Source organism: Ammodytes marinus, assembly GCF_949987685.1.
Source record: "Ammodytes marinus genome assembly, chromosome: 3".
Taxonomy (NCBI): Eukaryota; Metazoa; Chordata; class Actinopteri; order Uranoscopiformes; family Ammodytidae; genus Ammodytes; species Ammodytes marinus.
Window position 1 is genome coordinate 9,166,241 of NC_137232.1, and position 25,530 is coordinate 9,191,770.

A 25,530-nucleotide genomic window follows, 5' to 3' on the forward strand; every position below is an offset into this window, starting at 1 on the left:
ATTACTATTGCCAAATGATAGTTATACCTATATCAGCGAGGCCTGGCACTCTACTTCGTGGCTAGATCACTGCCTTTGTACAGTGGATGCCCATGACTCCATCGACATTATGAAGATTGACTATGATTTGGCTACTACGGACCATATACCCTTTCACATGGTCTTGAACACCGGCAATTTACCTGTGTTGTTGCCTGTGGATAAAGGCATTGATGTAAGAAAAATAGATTGGACGAAACTGTCTAGCACAGATCTTAATAAATATGTTAGTGAAACTGATGCTTTGCTGTGTAATATTCAGGTACCAAGAGATGCCTTATGGTGTCGGGATATGAACTGTAAAGATGATCAACATTGTAAAGAGTTATGTTCTTTGTATGAAGCAATTGTGGAGTCTCTTAAAATTTCGAGCGGGCCACTATATAACCATAGGACTAAAGTGTTCAATGCTAAGCCAGGTTGGAAGGACCATGTAGAAGAGCTCCATGCAGAGGCCCGAAATGCTTTTAAGGAATGGGCTGAGTCAGGTAAAAGCAGGCATGGCCCTTTATTTGAAAATAAAAAATGCACTAATGCTAGATTTAAAAATGCACTTCGCTATATCAAAAGAAATGAAAACACAATGACGTCAGATTCACTGGCAAGGAAGCTGCCAAAAATAATGTTAATGACTTCTGGAAAGAAATAAAAACTATTAATAATTGCAAAAAATTTCTTCCATCTAATATAGATGGTGTGAGTGGTCCTGATGAAATTTCACAGTTATGGCGGAAACAATACTATGAACTGTTAAACTGTGTAAAAGGTAATATGTTTGTAGTGGATAGTGTAGATTTTAATGATGGTGTTATTTTCACTGCTGCTGAAGTCCATGAAGCAATATTCAAGTTAAGAGATAAAAAGGCCTGTGGTCAGGATGATATTACAGCTGAACATGTTAAACTTGCCAGTAAGAAACTATACCCTCTGGTGGCTCTATGTTACACAGGCCTTTTTGTTCATGGAGTGTTACCAGATTCTATGCTCTCTGTTGTGCTAGTACCAGTGATAAAAGATAAAGTGGGGAAGCTAAACAGCTCTGATAATTACAGGCCAATAGCTCTGGCCAGTGTCATGTCCAAAGTAATGGAGACAGTTCTACTGAGTAGACTTGAGAGGTATGTCCTGTACTGACCACCAATTTGGTTTTAAAAGAAAGCATGGTACTGATTTATGTATTTTTGCACTAAAGGAAATTTTAGATAAATATAATAGGCAAAATTCCACAATGTTCATGTGTTTCATTGATGCTTCTAAAGCTTTTGATCGTGTTAATCATGGGAAATTGTTTTTAAAATTGTCTAAAAGTGGGGTCCCTGGTTTTTTAATTAGAATCTTGGTCTATTGATACTCGCATCAGGCAATGAGGGTGAGATGGGGGAGTGTAACATCTGATCCCTTCCATGTGACCAATGGTGTTCGCCAGGGCGGAATTTTGTCTCCTTTTCTTTTTAATATGTATATAAATGACTTGTCTTTGATTTTAAATGCATCTGGTACAGGCTGTAGGATTGGGGACTCACTCATTAACCACCTTATGTACGCAGATGATCTGGTCATCTTTAGTCCATATAGTGCTGGTCTACAACAGCTTCTGAGAGTATGCACACAGTATGGTGATGATTTTGACATAAAATACAACGCAAAAAAGAGTAAGATCATGATTGTCAGAAGCAGAGGAGATAGACAGTCAACCTTCCCTGACTTCTATCTGTCTGGCACTGCACTCAGTGTGTGTGGTGAAATTACATACTTGGGCCATATTATGTCTAATGACCTGTCTGATGACAAGGATATCTATAGGCAGCGTCGGAAGCTGTATGCACAAGCGAACATGCTCTGCCGTAAGTTTAGTATGTGCTCCATTCCTGTCAAAATCTCACTCTTTAGAGCGTATTGTACGCCGCTGTATACTGCCCACCTGTGGTGTCGTTATAAACAAGGCAGCATTAGAAAGCTTACAGTGGCCTATAATGATAGCATGAGGCTACTGCTGAGAGCTCCAAGAAGCTCCAGTGCAAGCCAAATGTTTGTAAGTGTTGGGGTCCCTACCTGCTCTGCTGTGTTACGTGGCCTGATGTATGGATTTACGTGTAGGGCATCTGAGTCTGAAAATAACTTAATTGCAGTTTTGGCCAACCCTCTATGCAGTTCGGTCAGATTTTCTTCCAGACTGTGGAACCATTGGCGATCATGTCTGTATGCTTGGCACTGAATATTGTAAAAGGCTGTGTATTTTTTACTCTGTGTTTGTGTATTTGTTTATGTTGTTTGTGTTGATATGGATCCCCCTGGGTCTGAAATAAAGAATTATATATATTAGTAAAATGCACATTTCAATGCACAATAATGGATGGTTGAAACTGAATTTGTGTTTATAAACAGGTACATTTTGAATGGGCTATATTTATTTTAATTAAATTTAGACAAGATACTGCAAGATAAGTCCAGTTGCCAATATCTATTACACAGAATATGAGGTAAGAAGTGAAGATAACAAAGATGATAGTCACACTTCTAAGAAATCAAACTGCAAAAGGGTCTTTGAAACCCCAAATAAGTCAGTTGAGTTAATAACGATAATAGAAGAATACTTATACTAATAATAAAATACTAATATCATCAATTATAAAATAAATGTAGAGACTCTGACCATACAAGTTATTGTATTAGTATTAGAAGGAAATCCCAAATGCATTTAAGGTGTTTGACGCTGGCATTTTGAAGTTGGCCTATTATGGCTGAACATGCACCAAAAGTGCGATGAGACACAGCTCACTGCCTTGATGTCAGGCTACTACTCCGAAATTCTAATCCAATCTGACAATAGAATCAACAAATAGCTTGCATTAAGAACTAGCAGTATGTATGCTTAAACACTGATGTCCATAGAATAAACGTCTATAAATGAGACGTGTCAATTGAAGCACATCAATCATTTCTTGCAGTGCATTTTGGGCTTGCAAATTAAAAATCCAAATGTATTGTATGATTTAGATACACTTTTTAAGTTGCAAATATAATTTAATGAGTTGAGTTGACTTACAGCGACTTAATATTTTTTAAAGGATTTAAGTAATTTAGGTTCATTCTGTTTTTACATGTAGCCTACAAGTATTGCAGTCCACACTGTGCAAAAATAAATGCATTGTGAATTGTGGAATGAAAAATCATATATGTGAGCATTTACTACCACAGAGAAAATGCTTTGCAAAGAAAATGCAAGCTTGGAGTTTAAATAATTTTTGTTGATAATTGTCAATGTTGAAAATGCATCCAATCAGTGTGTAATAAGGATACATTCTTAAGAAGATTAAAGTTGATTAAATGACACACAAGAAGCCTATGGATTAAAATAAGATATGGAGCTCGGGAGCTGCTGTCAGCATTTGATAAATGCTAATAGGCCAGGCAAAGTAACCCATTTTTGGGCCAAAAAACAGACAAATTGTAAAAGAATTTTTTTCAGCTCAGATAATTTCTATGAGGTGTCCAGAACAACATACTAAAAGTCCTAAGAAATCCTAGTTGAGGAAATATGTTTAATTCTCATCAATCCGAGATGTGTGCCAATAAGGCGAAACACCAATAAATCCCAATAGGGCTATTTTTTTCCCTTAGTCCTATCAAAATGAAACTTTACACAATGAAAGTATCCATGAAAATAAAAAAAAATTGTATTACAAGTTTCTTTGAAAATGAATTTTAATATGCAAATGAGCTATACACTAATCGTACATGCCCAAAATAAACCCAAATAGGCTTAATTTTTTCCTTTACTCCTACCACAATAAAACTTTACATAGTAAAAGTACACTTGAAAAGTCACTTTTTTTGTATTACAAGTTTCTTTTTAAATGAATTTGAATATGCACATCAGCTCCACACTTATTGAATATCTAATCATCCTACTGCCAATGGGTGATGGCAATGCTGCTTTTAGACTGGCCTCAAACCTGAAAAACTGCCTGGCTTACCTGCCAGGGGTGCCTCTCATGAATTAGATTTGTCTCTTCAAATGCCACTGCACGCAATTTGATAGCACTACAACCAATCAGAGCAATGAACAATGTGCCGTATTAAGCCCCGTTCATTTAGCGAACAGCGGGATTAACTGTTAAATTTCACTTTTGCCGTGGTCGTCTGCAAAACAGAATATTCCTCTTACTTGCTAATGAAAGATTGAGTGCAGTCTTCCAAATTGTAAAGGGTCGAGGCCAAAGCCGTCTCAAACTCAAACAACATATCCGCAGCTATCTTTGATGTTTACTATCACGGCTTCGACGGCGCACTGTCGTCATCCGTTTACGTCCGCCCCAGAGCACCATACATAGGGCTCTGGCCCGCCCATATCAGATAGAACCAATTGAAATGTAGCTCAGGATTTCTTGACATATTTAATGAGCTTCATTGGAGAGTGCCCAGACCAACAGGCGCAGCACATTTAACTTGCCAGCGCCTAGTGGCAGGTCTGGATTTCCAGGCTAGTGCCATTCCCTTTCCTATGCCAAATAGACGAGACGTAGAATCACAGCCTGAAATGGCATGGAGAAAGAAGAGATTGTCACACACCTTGGGACCAAGTAACTCCTTTGTCTACTTTATGCACCATATCCGTCTTGTTTTTGTTGCTTTCTTTGGTTCTTGTGCCATAAACGGCTCCTGTGCATTCAGATCAGCATGATGCAACAAGAGTTCTGACAAGTCTGTGTCATCACCTACTGAGACTGTGTCTTTTGTTCTGGCAGAGGCAATAGCAGTTTGGACAATGAGCACATCTGCATCGTGCTTTGCATGGTTTGTGATATTCCATTTTTATCTTTGAAAATTGATTTTAATATGCAAATTAGCTATACTCTAATCAAATATAGGCTACCCAAAATATATTCGCATAGGCTTCATTTTTTCTTTTAAAGATCCAAGTGACTGCTGCAGATATTGCTGCAGTTGGTCGCATACACATTCAGTACTTTATGATTCCTCCTATACGTGAGCCTATTGTGTATCAGCCACTGGCTCTGTTGCCAGCAGATAACAAAACATCACAGCTGGATGTTTTGTGGAAGACAACCCTCCTCCTTCACTCTCAAAGGCCATCGTGGTCTGGTATGATGCAGATCCTGCATCTTCTAGATGAACACCCTGGGAGAGCTTCAGTAACATTCCTTCCAATGATTGATCTTGATCCCAGTGATGAATCCTGCTTATACTCAACATTGAGGTTTGTGGCAACTCAAGCTCTGCAGTATGATGTGACCCCTGTTCTGACGTTCCACCAACCCCTTCTGGAAAGCCTTGACCATTATAAGTTAACTTCTAATACAAATGTTTTACTTTTCATGTAGACTTTCATTGTGTAAAGTTTTAATGTGGTAGGAGTAAAGGTTCAAATTAAGCCTATGCGGATATAATTTGGGTAGCCTATATTTGATAAGTGTATAGCTCATTTGCATATTAAAATTCATTTTCAAAGAAACTTGTAAGACAAAAAATGGTGTATCACAAACCATACAAAGCACGATGCAGATGTGCTCATTGTCCAAACTGCCATTGCCTCTGCCAGAACAAAAGACACAGTCTCAGTAGGTGATGACACAGACTTGCTAGTACTCTTGTTTCATCATGCTGATCTTAATGCACACAAGCTGTTTATGGCACAAGAACCAAATAAATTAATTGATAGCTGTCCCCAGACAAATGTGCAACATCACATCTCTCTTCCTGAGATCCTCTGAGATTGTCTTTCCCTTTTGGCAAGTCTGATCTGTATGGGTTCACTTTGGTGGGCCTACACTGACCTGGTTTGATCTCTGTTTTATCTAGTGCCACCCAATTTCTTTATAACATTGGTCCATTTCATCACAAATTTGGCCCACCTGATTACCAATGCAGCTCAGGGTTCACAAACTTTTTCACATACAAAAGTTGGCAAATAATTTTTTTAAATCTGTTTTAACAATTGATTTCTGGAAAAGAAAAATGTTTAATTGATAAACAAAAATCTGTTATTTCATATAAAAAATACTGGTATTGATAAATAAAATTCATAAAGGCTCAAGGGGTTCACATACTTTCAAGCAGCACTGTATGGTGCATAAAGTAGACAAAGGAGTTACTTGGTCCCAGGTGTCTGACAATCTCCTCTATCCATGCCATTTCAGTCTCGTCTATTTGGCATAGGAAAGGGAATGGCACTGAAAAAAGTAAAAAATTACACTAGCTAAGGGAGGGGTTAATCTAATTCATGAGAGGCACCTGTTATACCCCTGGCAGGTAAGCCAGGCAGTTTTTCAGGTTAGAGGCCAGTCTAAAAACAGCATTGCCATCACCCATTGGCAGTAGGATGATTGGATATTCAATAAGTGTGGAGCTCATGTGCATATTCAAATGCATTTAAAAAGCAACTTGTAATACAAAAAAAGTGACTTTTCTAGTATACTTTTACTATGTAAAGTTTTATTGTGGTAGGAGTAAAGGAAAAAATTAAGCCTATTTGGGTTTATTTTGGGCGTGTACGATTAGTGTATAGCTAATTTGCATATTACAATTAATTTTCAAAGAAACTTGCAATACAAAAAATGTTAATTATCATGGATACTTTCATTGTGTAAAGTTTCATTTTGATAGGACTAAAGGAAAAAAATAGCCCTATTGGGATTTATTGGTGTCTCGCCTTATTGGCACACATCTCGGATTGATGAGAATTAAACATATTTCCTCAACTAGGATTTCTTAGGACTTTTAGTATGTTGTTCTGGACACCTCATAGAAATGATCTGAGCTGAAAAAAATTCTTTTACAATTTGTCTGTCGAAAAACGCTATTTTGCCTGGACTATAATAGGTGATGAAGAAGTCACTTGTTTATGCAGTATTGCCAACATTTCGGGGCCCACGTCATTGGTTTCCGCGGTGGGCGGATCCAGCGCTGCTCTTCCGGTGGAGACGTGGCTCTGTGCTGCTGCCATATTGACGCTAGCTGGCTAACAATCACACAACTTGGAGTCGGCTGTGTATTCGCACCTCTGATTATTTCACGGGGGCCTCGAAATCACCGAAGTGAGAAACAAGAGAGACGGAACACCGTCGTACCATAGAGAGAGACCAAAATGGTGAGTGACAGTCTAAAAAATGTTGAAACGTCCCTGGCGTTGATCGGGCCTAGCAATTATCAAAACATTGGCTAACCTGGCTAAAGCTAGCTATCAGCTAGTGAGCTGGACTGTCCAAGAGCGAACTAAGAGGGGAACCCAAACGTTGCTTTTTACTAGACTGACAGTGCTAACCCCACATTTAGTTGATTAAATCAAGTCAATGAATCGTCTTGTTATCACATAGAGTACAGTTTCAGCTGTAGATACGGCACTGGGTGTGCAGACATCGCTGACGTTAACTAGCTTCAGCAGCTAGCACCAGGGTTAGCCCCTGTCACTAGCCGGATCCGGGCTAACGTTACCTGCTGTCATATTGTCCTCAGCCAGGCAACTTGGATACATTTCTTACATAAAACCTTACCTTTAACATACAATTGTATTAGCATTATGACCAGCCGGCTCCTGCTACATGTATTTCGGACTGTCAATGTTGGCTGCGGTTGTCGCTTTTCAGGTTCAGATCCAGATCCATCGCAATTGGTGTCTTTTCATTTCCAACTTAAGCCTTTGTCAACGTGGAATCATAGCAGTTCCTTTATTTTATTACCCGAGTGCCACCTACAGTATTTTCAGATTTACATTAGCCTACTTATATTAAGCTAAACCCACGATTTAATTAATGTCAATGTACTGCTATGGATACGTATCGTACCTGTTGGTGATAGCTGCCGTGGTCCCTATTGTGAAGTGTACATCTCACCGTGTGCCGTTCAAATGTTAGGAGATTAAAGTTGGTTACATTTGGTTTTCTTGCATGTACACACATCTGAAACACGACTTGACGGCCTCTGAATGGCAACTTAACATTGTCAAATTCAGCACAAATGTTATCTCTGGCCTGGGGCAGTAATTATTTTAATAAAATGGCAGGTTGTAAAGCGAGAAGCCAGGTGATACTGCAGTCTTCCACCTCCAAGTCTCAAGATACAGGTGCATGTCGATATCTCTGTAATTTAATTAAAAAAGTTTCAGTTTCATGTATTATAGATTCATTACACATAAAGTGAAATATGTTAGGCCTTTTTTTGTTTAATTTAGTTGAGTAAGGCATAAAGCTCATCACAAATCCAGTATCTAAAAAAAATGTATCTTTTTATAATAAAGACATGTCGACCTTCTGAGAAGCAATTTCATTTATGCATTCAATTATTGGTGAGGTGTTATGCCCCTGTTGTAGATGGACTTAAGCAGTGTGTGACTGAATAATATACGTTTAGCTGCTTTCTAAATGGCCAATGTGAATGCAGAATCTGTAATTCTGAATCACAATTTAGTTATACGACTTTATTACATTTGTTGGGTTAACATGACTTGAATTGTTTTCCATAGATAGATGCAAGCAATACGGGAATTCAGGTTCCAGTTGAAGAGGAAAGGAGGGGGGCATGTCAAACAAACCATTCATAACATTTAATAAAGTTGTGTATTTTGTTTTAATAAACAAACAAACAAACAAACCTTATTAAACGTGCTTGTTTAACATGACTTGAATTGTTCTCCATAGATAGATGCAATCATTTGGGAGTTAAGGTCACAGTTGAAGCCGAAGGGGGAACCACTGTGGAACAAACTTTGCATGAACAATGTGTTCCAAGTACAATGGGTTTTAATCTTCACCATGCAGGTGCTGTTGGCAGCGGCGGTGTGCACCAAGGCCGGCAAGGCCATCGTATCGCGGCAGTTTGTGGAAATGACCCGGACACGCGTGGAGGGTCTGCTGGCTGCATTCCCCAAGCTGATGAACACAGGCAAGCAGCACACCTTTGTGGAGACAGACAGCGTGCGCTATGTGTACCAGCCACTGGAGAAGCTCTACATGGTCCTCATCACCACCAAGAACAGCAACATCCTGGAGGACCTGGAAACACTCAGACTCTTCTCCCGCGTGGTAAATAACTTTCTCTTTTCTCTCTAGCTACACAGAAACTAAATCACTGCTGTCATCATTGTAATAATGTTAAGTTAACATTGTCACATGGTAGTGGAAAATACAAAGCAACTGCTTTCATGATTCCCCTGTATGTAGTTTAAGGTTCATACAAGGGCCTTATATTTTGTTTAAAATATTTTTATTGAATGAGTTATATTTTCTTGTGTAAAGCTTTGTTTCCACGGGGCAGTTCAATTCATTGTGGTTCATCGTACATTTCTTTGCCTTTCCACTGTCAAAAGTTGGAAAGAGTACTAAAATAAGCGTACCGTGCCGCACCTAATTTGTCACCCTACTTGTTGAAGTACTAAGCCGTCCCAAAAGGGTGGAGCTACACCCTACAGTCTGTTGATTGGTACAAGTCTTAAACCGTAGTGTAAAGTCACCTTGGCAAGAGTGAAGAGTCTTATTTTGGAAAAAAATAAAGTGTCACAGCTCTTTGTTAATTGTGTGCAGTTTTTCCTCTTACTTGAATTAATCACCATAGTTACTGTAAAGCCCATATAACAGCTCTGACCCATAGTCAGTATACTGCAGCTGTCACAGTACGGCATAAGCCCCTCCTTAAAAGTTTGCAATGGTACTGTTGGCAGTGGAAATGCAAGCCAGATCTAGTGTAAACGTACCGTGCCGAACCGAACTGTGTTGCTCAGTGGAAACAAGGCATAAGACTGCATGTAACGGGTATAAACCTTTTCACACATCCTTTTCACACTGTCAGTGAATACTGTTGCCACCTGTCACCAGGGACCTTGTTATTGCAGGGCTCAACAATAAGGATTGCCCGACGTCCCGGGGCAAGTAAAATGCCATGTCGGGCCAGTAACTATGACAACTGGCATGCCCGACCGGGCAACCGGAAGGTTCCGATGAAATTCTTGAATAATAAAAAAAAAAAATCATATTTCTTATTTTATTTTTTTGAATCGCCAAATACAAGTAATATATCTATGGTTTATTTTCATATTTAACTGGTGCTAATTATTACATTAACGCTCATTTGTGTGCGCGTAGTGTCTGCTACATTGCATCTCTCCTCTCCTCTGCTCCGTTTTGTGAAGGGGGGGCGGGGCTCCACCGCCGATACACACACATACACACGCAGACTCGGCACAACACCGGTGAGCACACACACCCAGTTAGAGAGGTAGAGAAGGGAACTACACGCAGTAGGTTGGTGTGACAGAAAGTCCAAAAGCCAACGAGTAAATTATAAATGGAGTGAAGTCGACCCCGACCGTATGAAAAGCAGCGAAAATATCCGCGTTTTTTAAATGCATTATGCACCCAACGTAAATCTAGTAGTAGCGAGGATGCTAACGTTAGCTCTGCTGCTAGTAGCCTACTACCAGTTAATGTGCAGGTCAACACAAACATCAGCAACAGTTATCAGAGGAACATCTCTACAGCCTGCATAGATCTCAATAAATGCGCCAGAGGTGTCTGACTTCACATACCATGAGGCAGTGGAAGCTTAAAAGTAAGCTACTGGAAAAGTGTTCAAAACAGCCTGTCCTGAGCCAAATTTTGAGATTTTGAATCAATCAAAATCACTCATACACACATTAAAATAATAGCCTATAGTAAAAAAAATAAAAACTTGATTGAACAGATTGTTGTAGGCCTAAAAAAATGTTTTGCAGAAATAAGTTTTAAAGAATTGCTGTTGTAAAAGGAATAAGGTAAAACAATAAAAATAAGTGCTGTTAAAGTTCTTTACATGATTTTTGTTTGCATAAAACGTCTCGTTTGCAGTTATTGTAGGTTTAGAAACAAAAAAAAGTACAAATGTTCCAACTAAAATAATATTTGAATATAGCCTCCACTTTCAGTATGACCCTTAACTCATCTATAATACTGTCCATGATTTGTTTACATTGTCAATAAAGAGCAAATATTACAGTTATTTCAACACGACTAATAGAAACATTTTTTGTATAGGGGCCAGTAAAAATTGACTTCGGGCAAGTAGAATTCAGACCCACTTGCCCGAAAGGGCAAGTGAAAAAAAACCTTAGCGTTGAGCCCTGTATTGTCTTTGAGTTATTCTGACAATGCTCTGCAGCAGCCTCCAGCAGCTCACTTTGTGAGCCTGCATCACAGTCTGCTCCTCTAATAATCCAGTATAAATGTAAATGTACAACCAACCATTAATGAGCTATTTTATTTTTTGCTGATCTTAATTTCAAATTTAGCTGCAGCATAATGTTTATTCTGTCAAGTATTTCTGAACAAGCACAACATAACTAAAACTAGACAGGACACAAATTGTGCAAGTTTTAGGCAAATCCATTTTCAACACCGGCTTTCACTCATTACATCTGATTACATAAAGCGAGTGATATATTGAATTAGGAAAATATGAATGCATGAGAAGCTTGCCAATTGTCATAGCATCAGTGACAACAGTTTGAGTGCATCCTGTAAAGGCTTTAGCATTTAGCTCACTCAACAGGCAGAAATCCTAAATTGCATGCAATACAAATTTGATGATTTGAGTGGTCAACTACTTAAACTTAACTGACAACTAGGGCTGGGCGATGGGAAAAAAAATCTCTTATGATAACGATGCATATCATGATAAAGCTTATTTTCTCTTAATTCAATGAATATATATTTGTTTTTAAATGACAGATTTTAAGGCCTATCTCTTAGAACATTTTGATTATATACTTGACAAATAGAGAACTTACACATATTTTATTATTTTCTCCTTTAATTAAACTCTTTGTGCAAATTTTCAACAGCAAACGAGACCATCAGCGAAAAGTATGCTTTCTCTTATATAGTTATTATTAATACCTTGCTGGGGTCTGAATCCCCGCAAACTCCAAGACCAAACGATTAACGACAGGCAGACAAGAAAAGCCTCTGTTTATGAATGGTTCTAAATCCAAGTTTATTATAAATCTCACACACGAATACATAAGCACATTGCAATTCATCCTGCCGTCTCTTTCACTCACTTCCTAAACAAATGCACGCACTGACGGCACACGCGAGCAAAGATCTTCAAGACATTAGGCGCTGGTTTCGTAAAATCACTACTGCTTTTGTCCAAAAATCAAGAGGAACTGAAGGCTTCTCGTAGCTATTTTAAATAAAAATGGAAAATAAGATTTCAAAATGAAAAGATAGATTTCAGTACGTTTATTTATATTATTCGATGTATGACTATTTGATAAAAGGATGTACATTCCAGAGTCACATCCGTATTGATACACAGAGCTCTACTAATAATAATACTGCACAGCAACCGGTGTTCCTCTCCTCTGACATCCCAGGCGGCTTGTCAGAAATAGGTGAATTCGTGCCTCAAAATGATCCCAGAATGCAAAGCGGTGTCGATGAATCTCATTCCCCCCCACCCCCCCCCCCTTACTTTTCCAGATCCCAGAATACTGTCGTGTGCTGGAGGAGAGTGAGATCTCGGAGCATTGTTTCGACCTGATCTTTGCCTTCGACGAGATCGTGGCGCTGGGCTACAGAGAGAACGTCAACCTGGCTCAGATCCGCACCTTCACAGAGATGGACTCCCACGAGGAGAAGGTGTTCCGTGCTGTCAGAGAGGTGAGATCACACTGCTGTTTCTCCATCCTATTGCAGCAATGTTATATAAAACATATTGTTAGTGTTTCCTTTAGATGATAAAGCCACTGCTGTATACATTTACATGTAGAGAAATTAAACTTTTTATTTTTTAAGTCCTTCTTCTTCTTGAAAATTATTTTCTAACCCTGCAGTTGCTTGCAGCGATGTCTTGCAAAAATGGGCTTATGTAATAGCAATGTTTCGGTACTAGCCCTTCATCAGGCCAACCGAAAACGTTGTTATTTAATAAACCCTTTCTTTGCAAGTTAGACATTGTGCAGGATTTTTTTTTTGGTTAACTCTTCCCTCTCCCACGCACCTTCCTTAAGTTACGGATGTGCGAAGTGCCCTTCTGTTTCTCTTAGTGTACCACTGTCACGTCATTTGGAACAACGTTTTGTTTTGCTGCTCCACAGACTCAGGAGAGAGAGGCCAAGGCAGAGATGAGGAGGAAGGCCAAGGAGCTGCAGCAGCTGCGGCGGGACGCAGAGCGCTCCGGGAAGAAAGCTCCAGCGTTCGGAGGCTTTGGCAGCGCCGGCATGACCAGCATCTCCTCAGGATCCATCATCACAGACACTATCGTAGAGCCGGAGAAACCCAAGATCACAGCCGCTCCAGTCAGGTACTACTGCAGGAAATACATGTGTCCTATAACTAATGGCGCACTCACACTAGGCAATCTACCCCGTGCCCAAGTACTTCTGCCCCCTAAAGTCTAGTTCATTTCCCCAGTGTGAGTGCTCTGTTCTCCACTCAATCAGATATGGATATATGCGTTGTATAAATATATAAAATATAAAAAAATCATAGTATATCAAGTTGTATATATGTATGAATGAATTGTAGATATCAAATGTAGTATCGCCAATTGTATTGATAGATTGTATAGAGATTATAAGGAATACAGGCTAATATAATAAATATTATTTTTTTAACTATGGAAAAGGGGTAGGATTAAATAAGTTTATACTTCTTCCTACTCCTTTTCAGCCATATCATATCAATATATGTAATTTGTTTTCTTTTTGTGAAGTAATTTAAACATAATTTGTTTATTGTATTTTCTTGCTTTTCATTTAGTTTTTGTATTGTTTGATTTGAAATAAATTAAATTCGAGCGCGGTACAGTTCCTCGGCTCCTGCATATTTGGGCGCGGTACAGATGCTAATGAGCACTAACATAGACGCTGGTCCCTCTGACAATTTATATGGGACTGATCGTGCTTAGGGTAAGGGGCAACTGGGCCTAGTGTGAGTGTGCCCTAATACTTTGGGACTTATTTTTGTTTTTGTAAATGTCCACAGATACTTTTGAGGCCAATCATATTTTTTATTGAGTGTGTTGAAGTTGGGTTTTAAGTGAAGGTTGTTGTTCAAAGATTGTGTATTCTTTCTTTTCTTTCCAGACCAAGTGGGCCCAGCAAGGCTCTGAAACTGGGTGCTAAAGGGAAGGAGGTGGACAACTTTGTGGACAAGCTCAAGTCTGAGGGTGAAACCATCATGCCCTCTTCAGGGAAGAGGGGCTCAGATGTTTCTAAAGCTCTGCCACCACCCGTCAATGTGGAGAGGTAACAGACAAAACCTTTTTTAAGATATATATTGAATTTAGTTTCATTGAATACATGGTCGCCCACACAGGGCTCTAAAAGTCCAAACCCAAAGTTCTCAGTAGGGCTGCCTCTTAGTCCTGTACTTTAATTATGTTAAGCCTCTGATATGAATCTTCTTTTCTCATGTCAAATGATTGCCCTTTTTAAAGCTGTTTTAATGAAACCAGAGCATGATAGAGACAGGATAAGGGTGACATCAATGCCAAATGATCTGTAATTGAAATAGATAAGGCTGATGCAGAGCAACACAATCCAGTGTTGAGTCTTTGGCTGACAGCACAGTCATGAGCCAGGGATAAGAGATGCTCTACTGAGCTAGGATTTGATATGTTGTTTTGACTGTATGAGAATGTTGAGCAAAGGCATTTATACGTCTTCCAGAGATACTAGACTTATAATGTAGCTGTTCTTAGAGTTGAGTTTGGGTCAGCCGCTCTGCAGGTGAACTGAACTGTGCGACAGCAGTGAATACTATAATCAAGGTGAGGTGTGTCAAAGAAAAAAACATCACTAATAATGTTGAGTGTTATTAAAAGAATAACTCGGGGTACTTTGAACACTGTGACTGGTGTCCAGCCCTTATTATCTCATCAACATGTGGGTAGGTGTGACACACTATCCGTTGAACAAATATTTGACAGCAATGCCGTTAAGCTCAACATAAACAAAGCAATTGTACGCATCCATCCAACAAATGACTTTGACTACATAGGCTATTCTGTAACTCTCTTTATTCTTTTTAAATGTAATGAATAGATTTGTATCATTTAATACATCGCCTGCTCTACAGGGAACAGGATCTAGATTTTTCCTGAAGCACTTTTAAATTCAATAAACTGAGAAGTGTTTTGTTTCATTGCGACTAGGATGATATATTGGTTTGGAAGAAAATGTAAAATATGTCAATACAAGAAAAGGGGCCATTGATATTGACCAATCAATGTTATTCATCTACTGTATTTATCCGAAGTTCATCTGCAAGACCATTGAGTGAAGCATCTCCTGTATTAACTCCTCCTCTTGCCCTCCCCCGCTGTTCCAGAACAGGAGACAACAGAAAGAGCAAGCGTGTGTGTGTTTGATATGGTTTGATAATATCCAGCTCATAATGTTGCTGCACACACACACAGTGCACCATTAACGGTGTTGGTCGGCACCAAATTGCACTATTTTGAAAGGACACGTTGCGTCTCCCTGGGCTAAGCGCCGCCCAAGACGAATGTGATTTTGAGTTTGAGTTTAAAGAAATAAAAACAGGCCAGCCCAGTTCCCCCCCCCCCCCCCCCCCCCCCCCCCCTCCCCCCGGATTCTGGAAACTAAATAGCCTGGATCTAGAACATACTACTAGCTGTAGTTTAGTCTGGCTGTGCGAGACTAACTGATGTGTCTGTCCTATGCCTGGTTCATTGCTATAACCCTGTTTCTGAATGTGGTTTATTCCTCCAGTGTCCACCTGCGTGTGGAGGAGAAGATCTCTCTGACCAGCGGGCGTGACGGCGGCCTCCAGAACATGGAGCTGCTGGGTATGATCACACTCAGAGTCACAGACGACAAGAGCGGACGCATCCGCCTCATCATCAACAACAACGACAACAAAGGACTCCAGCTGCAAGTAGGTCCACCGCCGCCAGCTGTAAACATAGGCTGGGGACTGTGGCATGTCAAACTGTATAGCTGCTAGTTATTTTATGGAAAATAAAGGGATTTCGTTCAAAGATGAGGATCATGCTAAAATGTTAGCGATCACTTTCTTGAGCTTTTAAATCTTTGCACCTTTTTAGAAGTACGACTAGGTAAATATTGTGATTTTATTTAATATAGATGTGCAGTACTTGCCTAAATTATTAATAAGTGATGTGTGACTAAAATATCTTAAAGGATACTCTAAATACTCTGATTTCAAAGGGGCCTGTTCTTTCTCATCACACACACTCATACTCCATGGGCAGGGCAATCTCAAACCTTCTCTTCTCTTCTCAGACACATCCCAATGTGGACAAGAAGTTGTTCACAGCTGACTCGGTGATCGGCCTGAAGAACCCAGAGAAATCCTTCCCTCTCAACAATGATGTTGGCGTGCTCAAATGGAGACTACAGACCACAGACGAGGCCCTCATACCTCTAACCAGTGAGTGACACTGTGTGTGTGTGTGTTTCATAAGATGATGATTATTCTGTGGTATACAGTTATACATTGTCAGCCCTTTGACTCTGTGTACATTGAAGACACTAACATGACAATAGTAGACAATGTGATAACATGAGTGTGTTGTTCCTTCCTTAGTAAACTGCTGGCCGTCAGAGAGTGGGAGTGGCTGTGATGTCAACATTGAATACGAGCTGCAGGAGGACAGCCTGGAGCTCAACGACGTGGTCATCAGCATCCCTGTACCGTAAGTACACCTACTCAACCAGTGGATACAATGTCAATGATTTATTGATGGAGTAAAAGTCTCCTCTGACCTGAGATCAACAGTAAATAATGAAGTAATTGTTATTCGACCAACTGTATTCTTGGTGGAAGGCATAGTAAGTAAAGCACTGATATATCGAGTTTTAATTTGAAGCCACTCCTGCTCTGAGTCAAATGAACCTTCATGTGTGTAGTTTAAAAAAAAAGAAATGAACAGGGTGTGGCTCAAATTATGTAAACATGGTTATGAAACGGACTTCCCCGGATGAATAAAGGTACATGTATTGAAAACCTTTTCTATGAAGAGTAAGCAAGCTGTTCCATTTTGAAGATGTTTCTATATAAATTTAAGATCCTTCAAGAAGCATTTCTGCCACCATCCATCGTCATGGATTGGCTTGCATGTCAACGGAACCTCCTTAAACCTCCTGATGGTTTCTACTATTGACATGCTGCCTTGTGTTTTTGCTGCTGGTCTCCAGGTCTGGTGTGGGAGCTCCAGTGATCGGGGACCTGGATGGAGAGTACAAACACGACAGCAGGCGAAACGTGCTGGAGTGGTGCCTACCCGTCATCGATGCCAACAACAAGACTGGCAGCCTGGAGTTCAGCATCGCCGGGCAGCCCAACGACTTCTTCCCCATCAATGTGTCCTTTGTGTCCAAGCACAACTACTGCGACATCCAGGTGGGTCCTCATGAGCGCTATGCTGCGTTTCCACTGAGCGCTTCGGCACGGCACGGTACAGTGTTGTACAGAACGCTAACCCTAGACCTGGCGTGCCGCGTGCGTTTCCACTGCCGACAATACACTTATTTGGTAGGCGGGGTTTTTGCCGCACGGTTTCAAACTTGACAGTGGAAAAGCAGATAAATGCGCAATACCGATTCGAACCGCACCCCTCAGTGCAGACAAGGCTTTAACGTTATGGGGCTTTGCAGTCTAATGCAATCCAATACAATAGTAGTGCCATTAATTGTACTTTTATGCCTTTTTAATGTGCCATTTCTTCACTGTACCATAGAGGTGTTAATGCAATTATATGTTTTAGCATTGGTTTCTTAGTTTGTGCTGGTGATGCAGTGGACTGAATTATGTTCAGAGCTGCGTTCTAATGAACACAACCTAATGTAGTCCAGTAAATTATCACTTAAAACCATGACTTCAGTGATAAACATATGATTGAATTTGCAAATTTTTGTAAATTTCAGCAAAAATGGACACTATAAACTTTGCAAAGGGAAACATTTTCATGTAGCTGTTGTATTGAATTTCACAGGATAATACAGGAGTACCTTTTTTTGTAGTGAACACTTACAGCACCAAAGTGCCAGACTTAGTTAAAGGTAATTAAGGTCATGTTCACACCTTATGGTCCGCTTATTTGGTGGCACCAGTTTTAATTTTTTTACATAGTGTGGTTCGCATTCACAAAGGCAAAACTCAAACAAACTATAAATTATAAACAAAAATCACGCTGTCAGACATTTTGCGAGTGAAAATGGGAATCGGTCTCAATTTCTTCCATCGCCTATCACAGAGCATCGGGCGGTTACTTTCATGCGTAATGTGGAGCGCATATTGTAAAAGCCAAAAACCAATAATTGTATTGCTACTTTCCTCTGTCAGCCCACGTTACAATATCGGCAGACTATAGCAGGTGAAACGTATGATTTGACCACGCGCTAAATAACTTTATAACAAGTGCATTTAATGAAAGACTTTATTCAAAAGACAGCAAAATGATGCGCACATACTTTGCTTCCTGTGATAAGCGCCGATGGAGTTCACACCAGCGATGATTTGCTCCATAGTTAACTTGCAAGCGGCCTGAGACCACCTCTTTCAAGCGGAGCAGAGTCCCGTTGTTTAGTGCGCACCAGAGTCTAGGACTGCGTATTAACCAACCCAAATGCCCGATGGCCTGATTTGGTGTGAATGCAACCTAAAGAAATGTTGTGGATGGGTAACTTCATACAGTGTTGATATGGAGATAAAAGTGAAAAATATGTGATGTTCTTTATTGTTACATGCTGGTAATTTACTTTTTTTTTCTCCGTCTCATTCCCCAGGTTACCAAAGTGACTCACGTAGACGGCGACAGCTCAGTCCGATTCTCTTCAGAAACCTCCTTTGTTGTCGACAAATACGAAATCCTGTAAAAAGAAAAATGTAAATTCAAAGAGAACGACAAAATCAAAAAAAATCACCAACAACAACAACAAAAAAATAAGTCCAAATCTATGCTACAAAAGAAAGATTGAATATTTCTTGCCTGCCCACCCTGTGTATAATATTTCAGAGACTGTGTACATCAGTACAGGACTTAACAACGTCAGCACCCTCTGGACAAGCCCTCTTCCTGTGGTGGAGCAGAGCAGCAGCAGCAGCAGTGGTGGTGTATTTATATGTTTGTATGAGAGAGGATCATCTATATATAGAGTTAATTGAACAGGAAAAACACACACACACAAAATACAAAAGCAACTACAACTGATGCTGTGGTGCTGGCCAAGCTTGAACTGTAAAGAGGACTTGACTAAGTATAGGATGACTGCGGGGGTGCAGGAGGTCCATCTATCAGTCAAACCCTGCCAGGACGTAGTGAGGGACTTGGGGCCACTGCATCAGTCTCCACTAGAGAGATCGCTGTGCTAGTTAAGCATCCTCCACAACCTTTCTTTCTTCCTCACTCTCGCATTGCAATGGTCGGTCCATAAAGCCGCTCTTAAATGGGGTTCTTGCTTTCCTTTCTCTTCAGATTTTTCTTATCCATAGATTAATAAGTACACATTTTTGTAGCTCTCTCGATCACTAGGAAACCCGTCGCTCTTTAATCGTTAAACTATTGTGATTTGATCAATTGATATCGCACTTCAGATTGATTTGTTTTTCAGTTTTTGTAGCGAAGTAACGCAATGGTCCTAGATATGGCTTTGGGTGCTCTGTATATCGCCCCCCTGTTTGCGGTTATCAACAAAATTGTCGCATTCTGTCCTTTTAATTATTATTATTTTTATTTTTTTTACTTTATATTTTTGTCATTGTTTACCACTAATCTGGATATTGGAATTTGACAGTGAAGGAAGCAGGACTTTGTAAGGGAATTCTCTGCAGCAGGGCAAAACAGCCCTACCAGTAATTACATCTGATCTGACTATAGCATCTTTCTTATAATCTTTTTCTAACACCATTTGCAACCACTCCTCAATTCTGCTCCATTTAAGTCCAGTGATTGGCCTCTCTATCCAAGAGCAACACGTTCTTTGAACACGGCTCAGAAAAGTCCCTAATCTAACATCCCATAAGGCCTTTTATATCAGATGGGAGTGGATGTGTGTTGGCATGATAAAATACGAACACACACACACAGATCAGGGATCAGAGGCTGCCGACCTGATATTCAGCCCACTCCCCCTCACATCCCAAGGTAAGCAGGGACCAGTGGAGACCCCCCCCCCCCCCCCGCAGTAAACACCCTCCCAGTTCATCCACCTAGTCATCCTTTACTTCTCATAGTACATCAGCATTATACACAATATAACATTTGTCTTTCATGTTCATGTATTTTTTTTCTTTTTCTTTTTTTTTTCATTTGTACTCTCCCAGATTTCAATTTAGCAATGGTTGTGTGGCTATGGGGTTGAAAATGACTAGATTGAGCATTTTTAACTAAATTACTGAAGGGGAATCTTAACATTCCAGTGTACAATTAGGAAAGAAGAATCTTTAATGGAATAAAATGTATTATTGAAAATGTAAGTCTGGCTTGGTTTTTTGTGTTGGTAATGCACCAGGAATTCAAGTTGAAAATGTATATATTCTAAACAAGTCAAGAGAAAATCATCAAACAAATGGACAGACATAAAGTGGTATTAAGAACCAATGGAAAGCGTAAAGCAAAAATAAACTGTCCATCATCTGTCTTTGCATGTTTAGAAAAAGTTGAAAAGAATAATTAATTTTTATCTCGCCTTAATCCTTAAAGGCCTACTTCACCGGTTTGAATATGAAGGTGTATTGAATTCTGAGATCCTATGTAGTATAAATGTGCAAAAAAAAAAATCGGTTCATCCTAGCCTGAGAAAAGGCAGAAAGAGTGTTTTTTTAACCCTATATTTCTCTTTCTCGTGACATCACAGAAAGAGAAATATAGGGTTAAAAAAACGTACTTTGTAAATATTACTGTGATGTCACAGTAAAAGACATCACAGTAATATTTACAAAGTAAGTTTTTTTTTAACCCTATATTTCTCTTTCTGTGATGTCACGAGAAAGAGAAATATAGGGTTAAAAAAACACTTTCTGCCTTTTCTCAGGCTAGGATGAACCGATTTCAATTTTTTTCGCACATTTATACTACATAGGATCTCAGAATTCAATACACCTTCATATTCAAACCGGTGAAGTAGGCCTTTAATTCATAATTCTTCAGCTTCTTTATTGATTTAAATCTTTACACATAACTTTTTATCTTTATCTCTAGATCTCTAGATTCATTACTCATATACAAAGGATAAAAAAGATAAGTAAATATACAATAAATCAATTCTAAATTCTTCAAGAAGTACAGCAAAAACAAACCTTTATTAGGGATGAACGAATACAATCATGACCAGGAGCTGAAACTTTGAGTTTGGATATAATATCAGTTACCTCCTTAACATGTATATTTAAAATCGTTTTCTACTACATGTTCTTTAAAGTGATTTGTATGTGAAACAAAATAAACAAAACTAAACTATAGACTGTATAGAAGGAAATTGAAAATGTACAATATGAAGAAAGGTATTTTCAATATCAGCAATATACAGTAAACTAAATAAATTGAAATGTACATGTCTGTTAACATACAGTATGATTCCATAGATATTGCTGAGCAGAATGTATGAATATTTTAAAGGTGCACTATTCAGTTTCATTGGAGGTGGGTTTGTTTACATTTGATACATTTGAGCCTGCAATTTGTTTACAAAACATGTCATTTTAGTATTGAATAATTCTATAAGACAGAACAAAAATATTTTGAGGCACCTGAAACCAAAGGTAAGACTAGAATATGTTGGACCCTGCTGCGTAAACAACAGTGATACAGTAAACTTTTCAGGTAGCTTTTTAACGTCAAACAGTGTTCTAGGAATCCAATTTTCCTGTGAGGAAATTGTTGTTCATTAAGTTAGACTAAACCTTAGAAATGTTCACTTCTCTCACACACCCAAAGTAACATACTGCACCTTTAAAGGTGAAGTAAGCGATTTATTTGAGTTAATATAAGTGTTAAATCGCTCTTTATTCATAGTGATCACTTACATAGTGTGCGCGTTTCATAAAGCCAATCTCTCTGTCACCCGCTCTGCATGCAATCGGCAAATAAACTTTTCGGGGATCCCGAAACTGACATCCAATCACAAGACAGAACGCTACAAACTGGCACCCGTCTCACTGCCGGTGCACGCGCAGAGCACAGATGGGTGAATGTTTATGCGCCTACAATGGCGGAGCAGGTAAAAATCCTTCCCAATGTCTGTTTTGATGGTTTTTATCATGTTTTATCACACTTATGGACCTGAGATGATGCTAGATAACTTGCTGTTGAAGACCGCAGTGCATTAATGTGGTGACGAGGGAGGGGACTGCTAACTGCAGTCAGTGAAAGGAAGTTAGCTAAACTGACCATTCCGCTTACTGAACCTTTAATGGTATTTATACCAAAACAAAATGTAATGCAACATAAAAGATGGACAGTCAGAGATGGTCCATGACACTACAATTATAGTGTGTAAATGAGCCACCTGGAACCATATGCTATTTCACCTTTCATAACGTGTTACCTCAATTTAAATTTCATGAAGGCTTATTCAGTTTTGTGGTGTCCTTTGTGATGACTAACCACAGTCCCCCAGCTCCCACGGTGACTCATCCTTTCCGTGTCACGCAGGAGCCCTCTCATTAGCGTTAGCTGTGTGAGGGTCACAGCAGCCAGACATAACATGCATGACTAATGTCTGATCTTTGCTGCCTGGCTGGACCACTGCCTTCTTTACTGACTAAAAGTGGGTTTAGACCTTTTTTGTGCTGTTTCAGTGCATGGTGGAGGACTTTTGAGCTATGTTATCCACACACACACACACACACACACACACACACACACACACACACACACGCACACACGCACATACATTTTCTAACTTGTCTTTGCACTGCTTGTAACTTTCTGCCATTAACCCAAATTAAATGTTTGTGTGTGCACTTATCCTTGGCTGTTGCTTTCCTTTTTTTTTAAACTACCAAAGGGACAATGCACCTGAACAGAATTCCCATGATTCGGTTCGTCTTGGCTGATCTGTGTTCAAAGACTGGAGAGCTGCTTCACTGACTGAACAGGTGACTGACTCTGTGGCCAGTTCAGAAGGTGATTTTATAGACGTATAGGCACTTTTTATGTGTGTGTGTTTGCAGTAGCGTGGGGTCAAAGGTCAAACCAACACACATCTCTTATGTCTTTGGTCAATTTAGGTCTCATTTTGTGTCTTAACATTAACCTCACAGCAAAACATTCTGAGTGAGACTGACTGGCTCAGAGCAACATCTTGATAGAATGGGGCGGCTGTGACTATAAGCAGGTAGCGCAGTTATCCACTAATTGCAGGGATGGTTTGATCCCCCCTGTGTTAAGATTAGGGTCAGGTCCATATGTCCAAGTCTCCCTGGGCAAGACACTGAACTCCAAATTGCTCCCGATGGTTAACTTGCACCCTGCGTGGTTGTAGCCTAACTATAAAGTGCTTTTAAGAAAACAACGCTATAAGGGTGCAGTCCATTTACTCATCATTATAGTGTGCCCTTGCCCTTGCGGTAATGCATGCAGCCTGCATTGTTACATGTATGTTTGTATATAATGCAGGGGTTGTTTGATTGGAGAAACTGGTAAATCAGATGTTGAGCGGGGAGACGCTGCGGCCCCAACAGATGGGTGAATGCTGGGAGAAGAAGAGTGTGAGGGGGTGGGAGGGGGAGAGAGGGGGCTTTAAAGCGTCAAAGGGAGGGAGGGGGGAGGCAGCCATATTTGGACTGTGGGGTGTTTGGGTTTAATAGCAGCCCTCCAGTCATAAAAAAGAGGGTGTGTCTGCTTTCCGAATGAATGAACAGGCTGATAAGCTTTGTGGCAGGGTCTCAGAGGAGGGAGAGGGAGAGGGGAGAGCAGGGCCACACCGGGGCAGACACTGTTGTCTTTGGCATGTTAAACACACACACAGACACACACACACACACACACACACACACACACACACACACACACAGAGGCACACAAACAGGCAGGCAGACAGACAGCTCACTCTGTGGCGCGCACGCTGACTCAGTTTTTGGATATTTTGACTGGATTTGGAGTCAAAGAGCATCGGCCGATTGGAGTTTTTAGTTTAAGTTTTTTCTTCTTCTTTGGTTTGGATGGAGTGTGGCATAGGAAAAGTTTTGTAACATTTGGTTTATCTTCTTCTCGTCTACTCACTGGGACCCGAGGATGATGCTCAAGAAAGTACGATTCCAGGTAAGGGAAAAGGGATTTTAATGTGTGTTTTTTTTCTTTGTGGATGGATGTTTTCTGTCTTATTGTGACTAGAGGCATGAGACTGTTACTAGATCTGTTGGGTGACTTTCTACAACATCATCATCATACACAGTCTTCTTTCCATAAATACTCTTTTAAAAGAATAATAATTTCATTATAGGACTTTAAACTGTGAACATTTCTTTGTTTGATACATTCATTCAGATGTTATCATTTTACCATTTAGAACATGTCAACAATCACAATCTCTCATGACACTTAATAAAAGACACAATCACCTAACAAGCAACATTTCAGTGAGATATGGGGACTTCTCCTGAATTAAAAAAATGAAATAGATTAAACTGACATATTACAAATGTAACCATCACTGTATCTATCTGAACTGTTGAATAACTCTTGGTGGACATTGTAATCCACATTGCAGTCACATGATGTGAGTGGATGAAGCTGTGCTGGGCCTCTCTTGGCTCATGGCTGCAGTTCAAAGGGAAAAGTGCTTTCTCAGTATGTGTGTGTGTGTGTGTGTGTGTGTGTGTGTGTGTGTGTGTGTTTACACCGAGGTGATAATTACAGGACAGGGACAAGGGACAACTGCATATACTAAAGATTGAATGTTGGCGCTAATGTTGGTATGAGGCATGGGAAGAGACAGCTCATATAACCTGATGTGGTACAGTAGCTTATTACAGTTTCTTCATGGCAATTTCCCTTTAAGTCATGTTTTCTCACTTATTCCCATATTCTGTGTGTATGCTTATAATGAGCGAATATACAGTATATATATTCATGTCTCTGTGTCTTTGTTGTGACTGCACACAGTCATCTAACTGCGCCTTTCAGAATAAAAGCCCTTCAACTAAACACTGTTCGTTACTGTCATGTGGGAGCCACAACAAGAAAGGGGAAATGAATCGTTGAATATTTCTAGCTTTAACACAACTGCGTTCATTGATAAAAAAAAAAGTGACTTCACCTTTTCATACCCAGATAAAAATGTAGAGCTTTTGAGTATTGTGCGGTTCTTGTTGATATTAATTACTTTGAAGCACTATGACGGTGCCTGTTTATTTAAGGCACACATTTATTTTGAATTGGACTCTAAGCTGGACAAATTTGGAAAATATTTAATTTTTTAACTTAAAAACTGCCCCCAAAAATTGGTTGTCGTGAATTGTGTCATAGTGTCTATACTCTTGTCTATAGGCTGAATTTGCTCTTTTG

General features: G+C 39.7%; 1 protein-coding gene across 1 annotated transcript; it reads left to right on the forward strand.

The window, feature by feature from the left end:
- Positions 1-6,995: 6,995 nt before the first annotated feature.
- On the forward strand, positions 6,996-20,486 carry LOC307271350 (coatomer subunit delta). The gene is made up of 10 exons (XM_080053771.1): positions 6,996-7,150; positions 8,817-9,080; positions 12,513-12,692; positions 13,130-13,335; positions 14,120-14,281; positions 15,770-15,935; positions 16,304-16,451; positions 16,608-16,716; positions 17,219-17,423; positions 18,809-20,486. Exons 1-10 carry the CDS (start codon positions 7,148-7,150, stop codon positions 18,896-18,898), a joined length of 1,533 nt encoding a protein of 510 aa, XP_079909897.1. The 5' UTR covers positions 6,996-7,147; the 3' UTR covers positions 18,899-20,486.
- Positions 20,487-25,530: the final 5,044 nt, after the last annotated feature.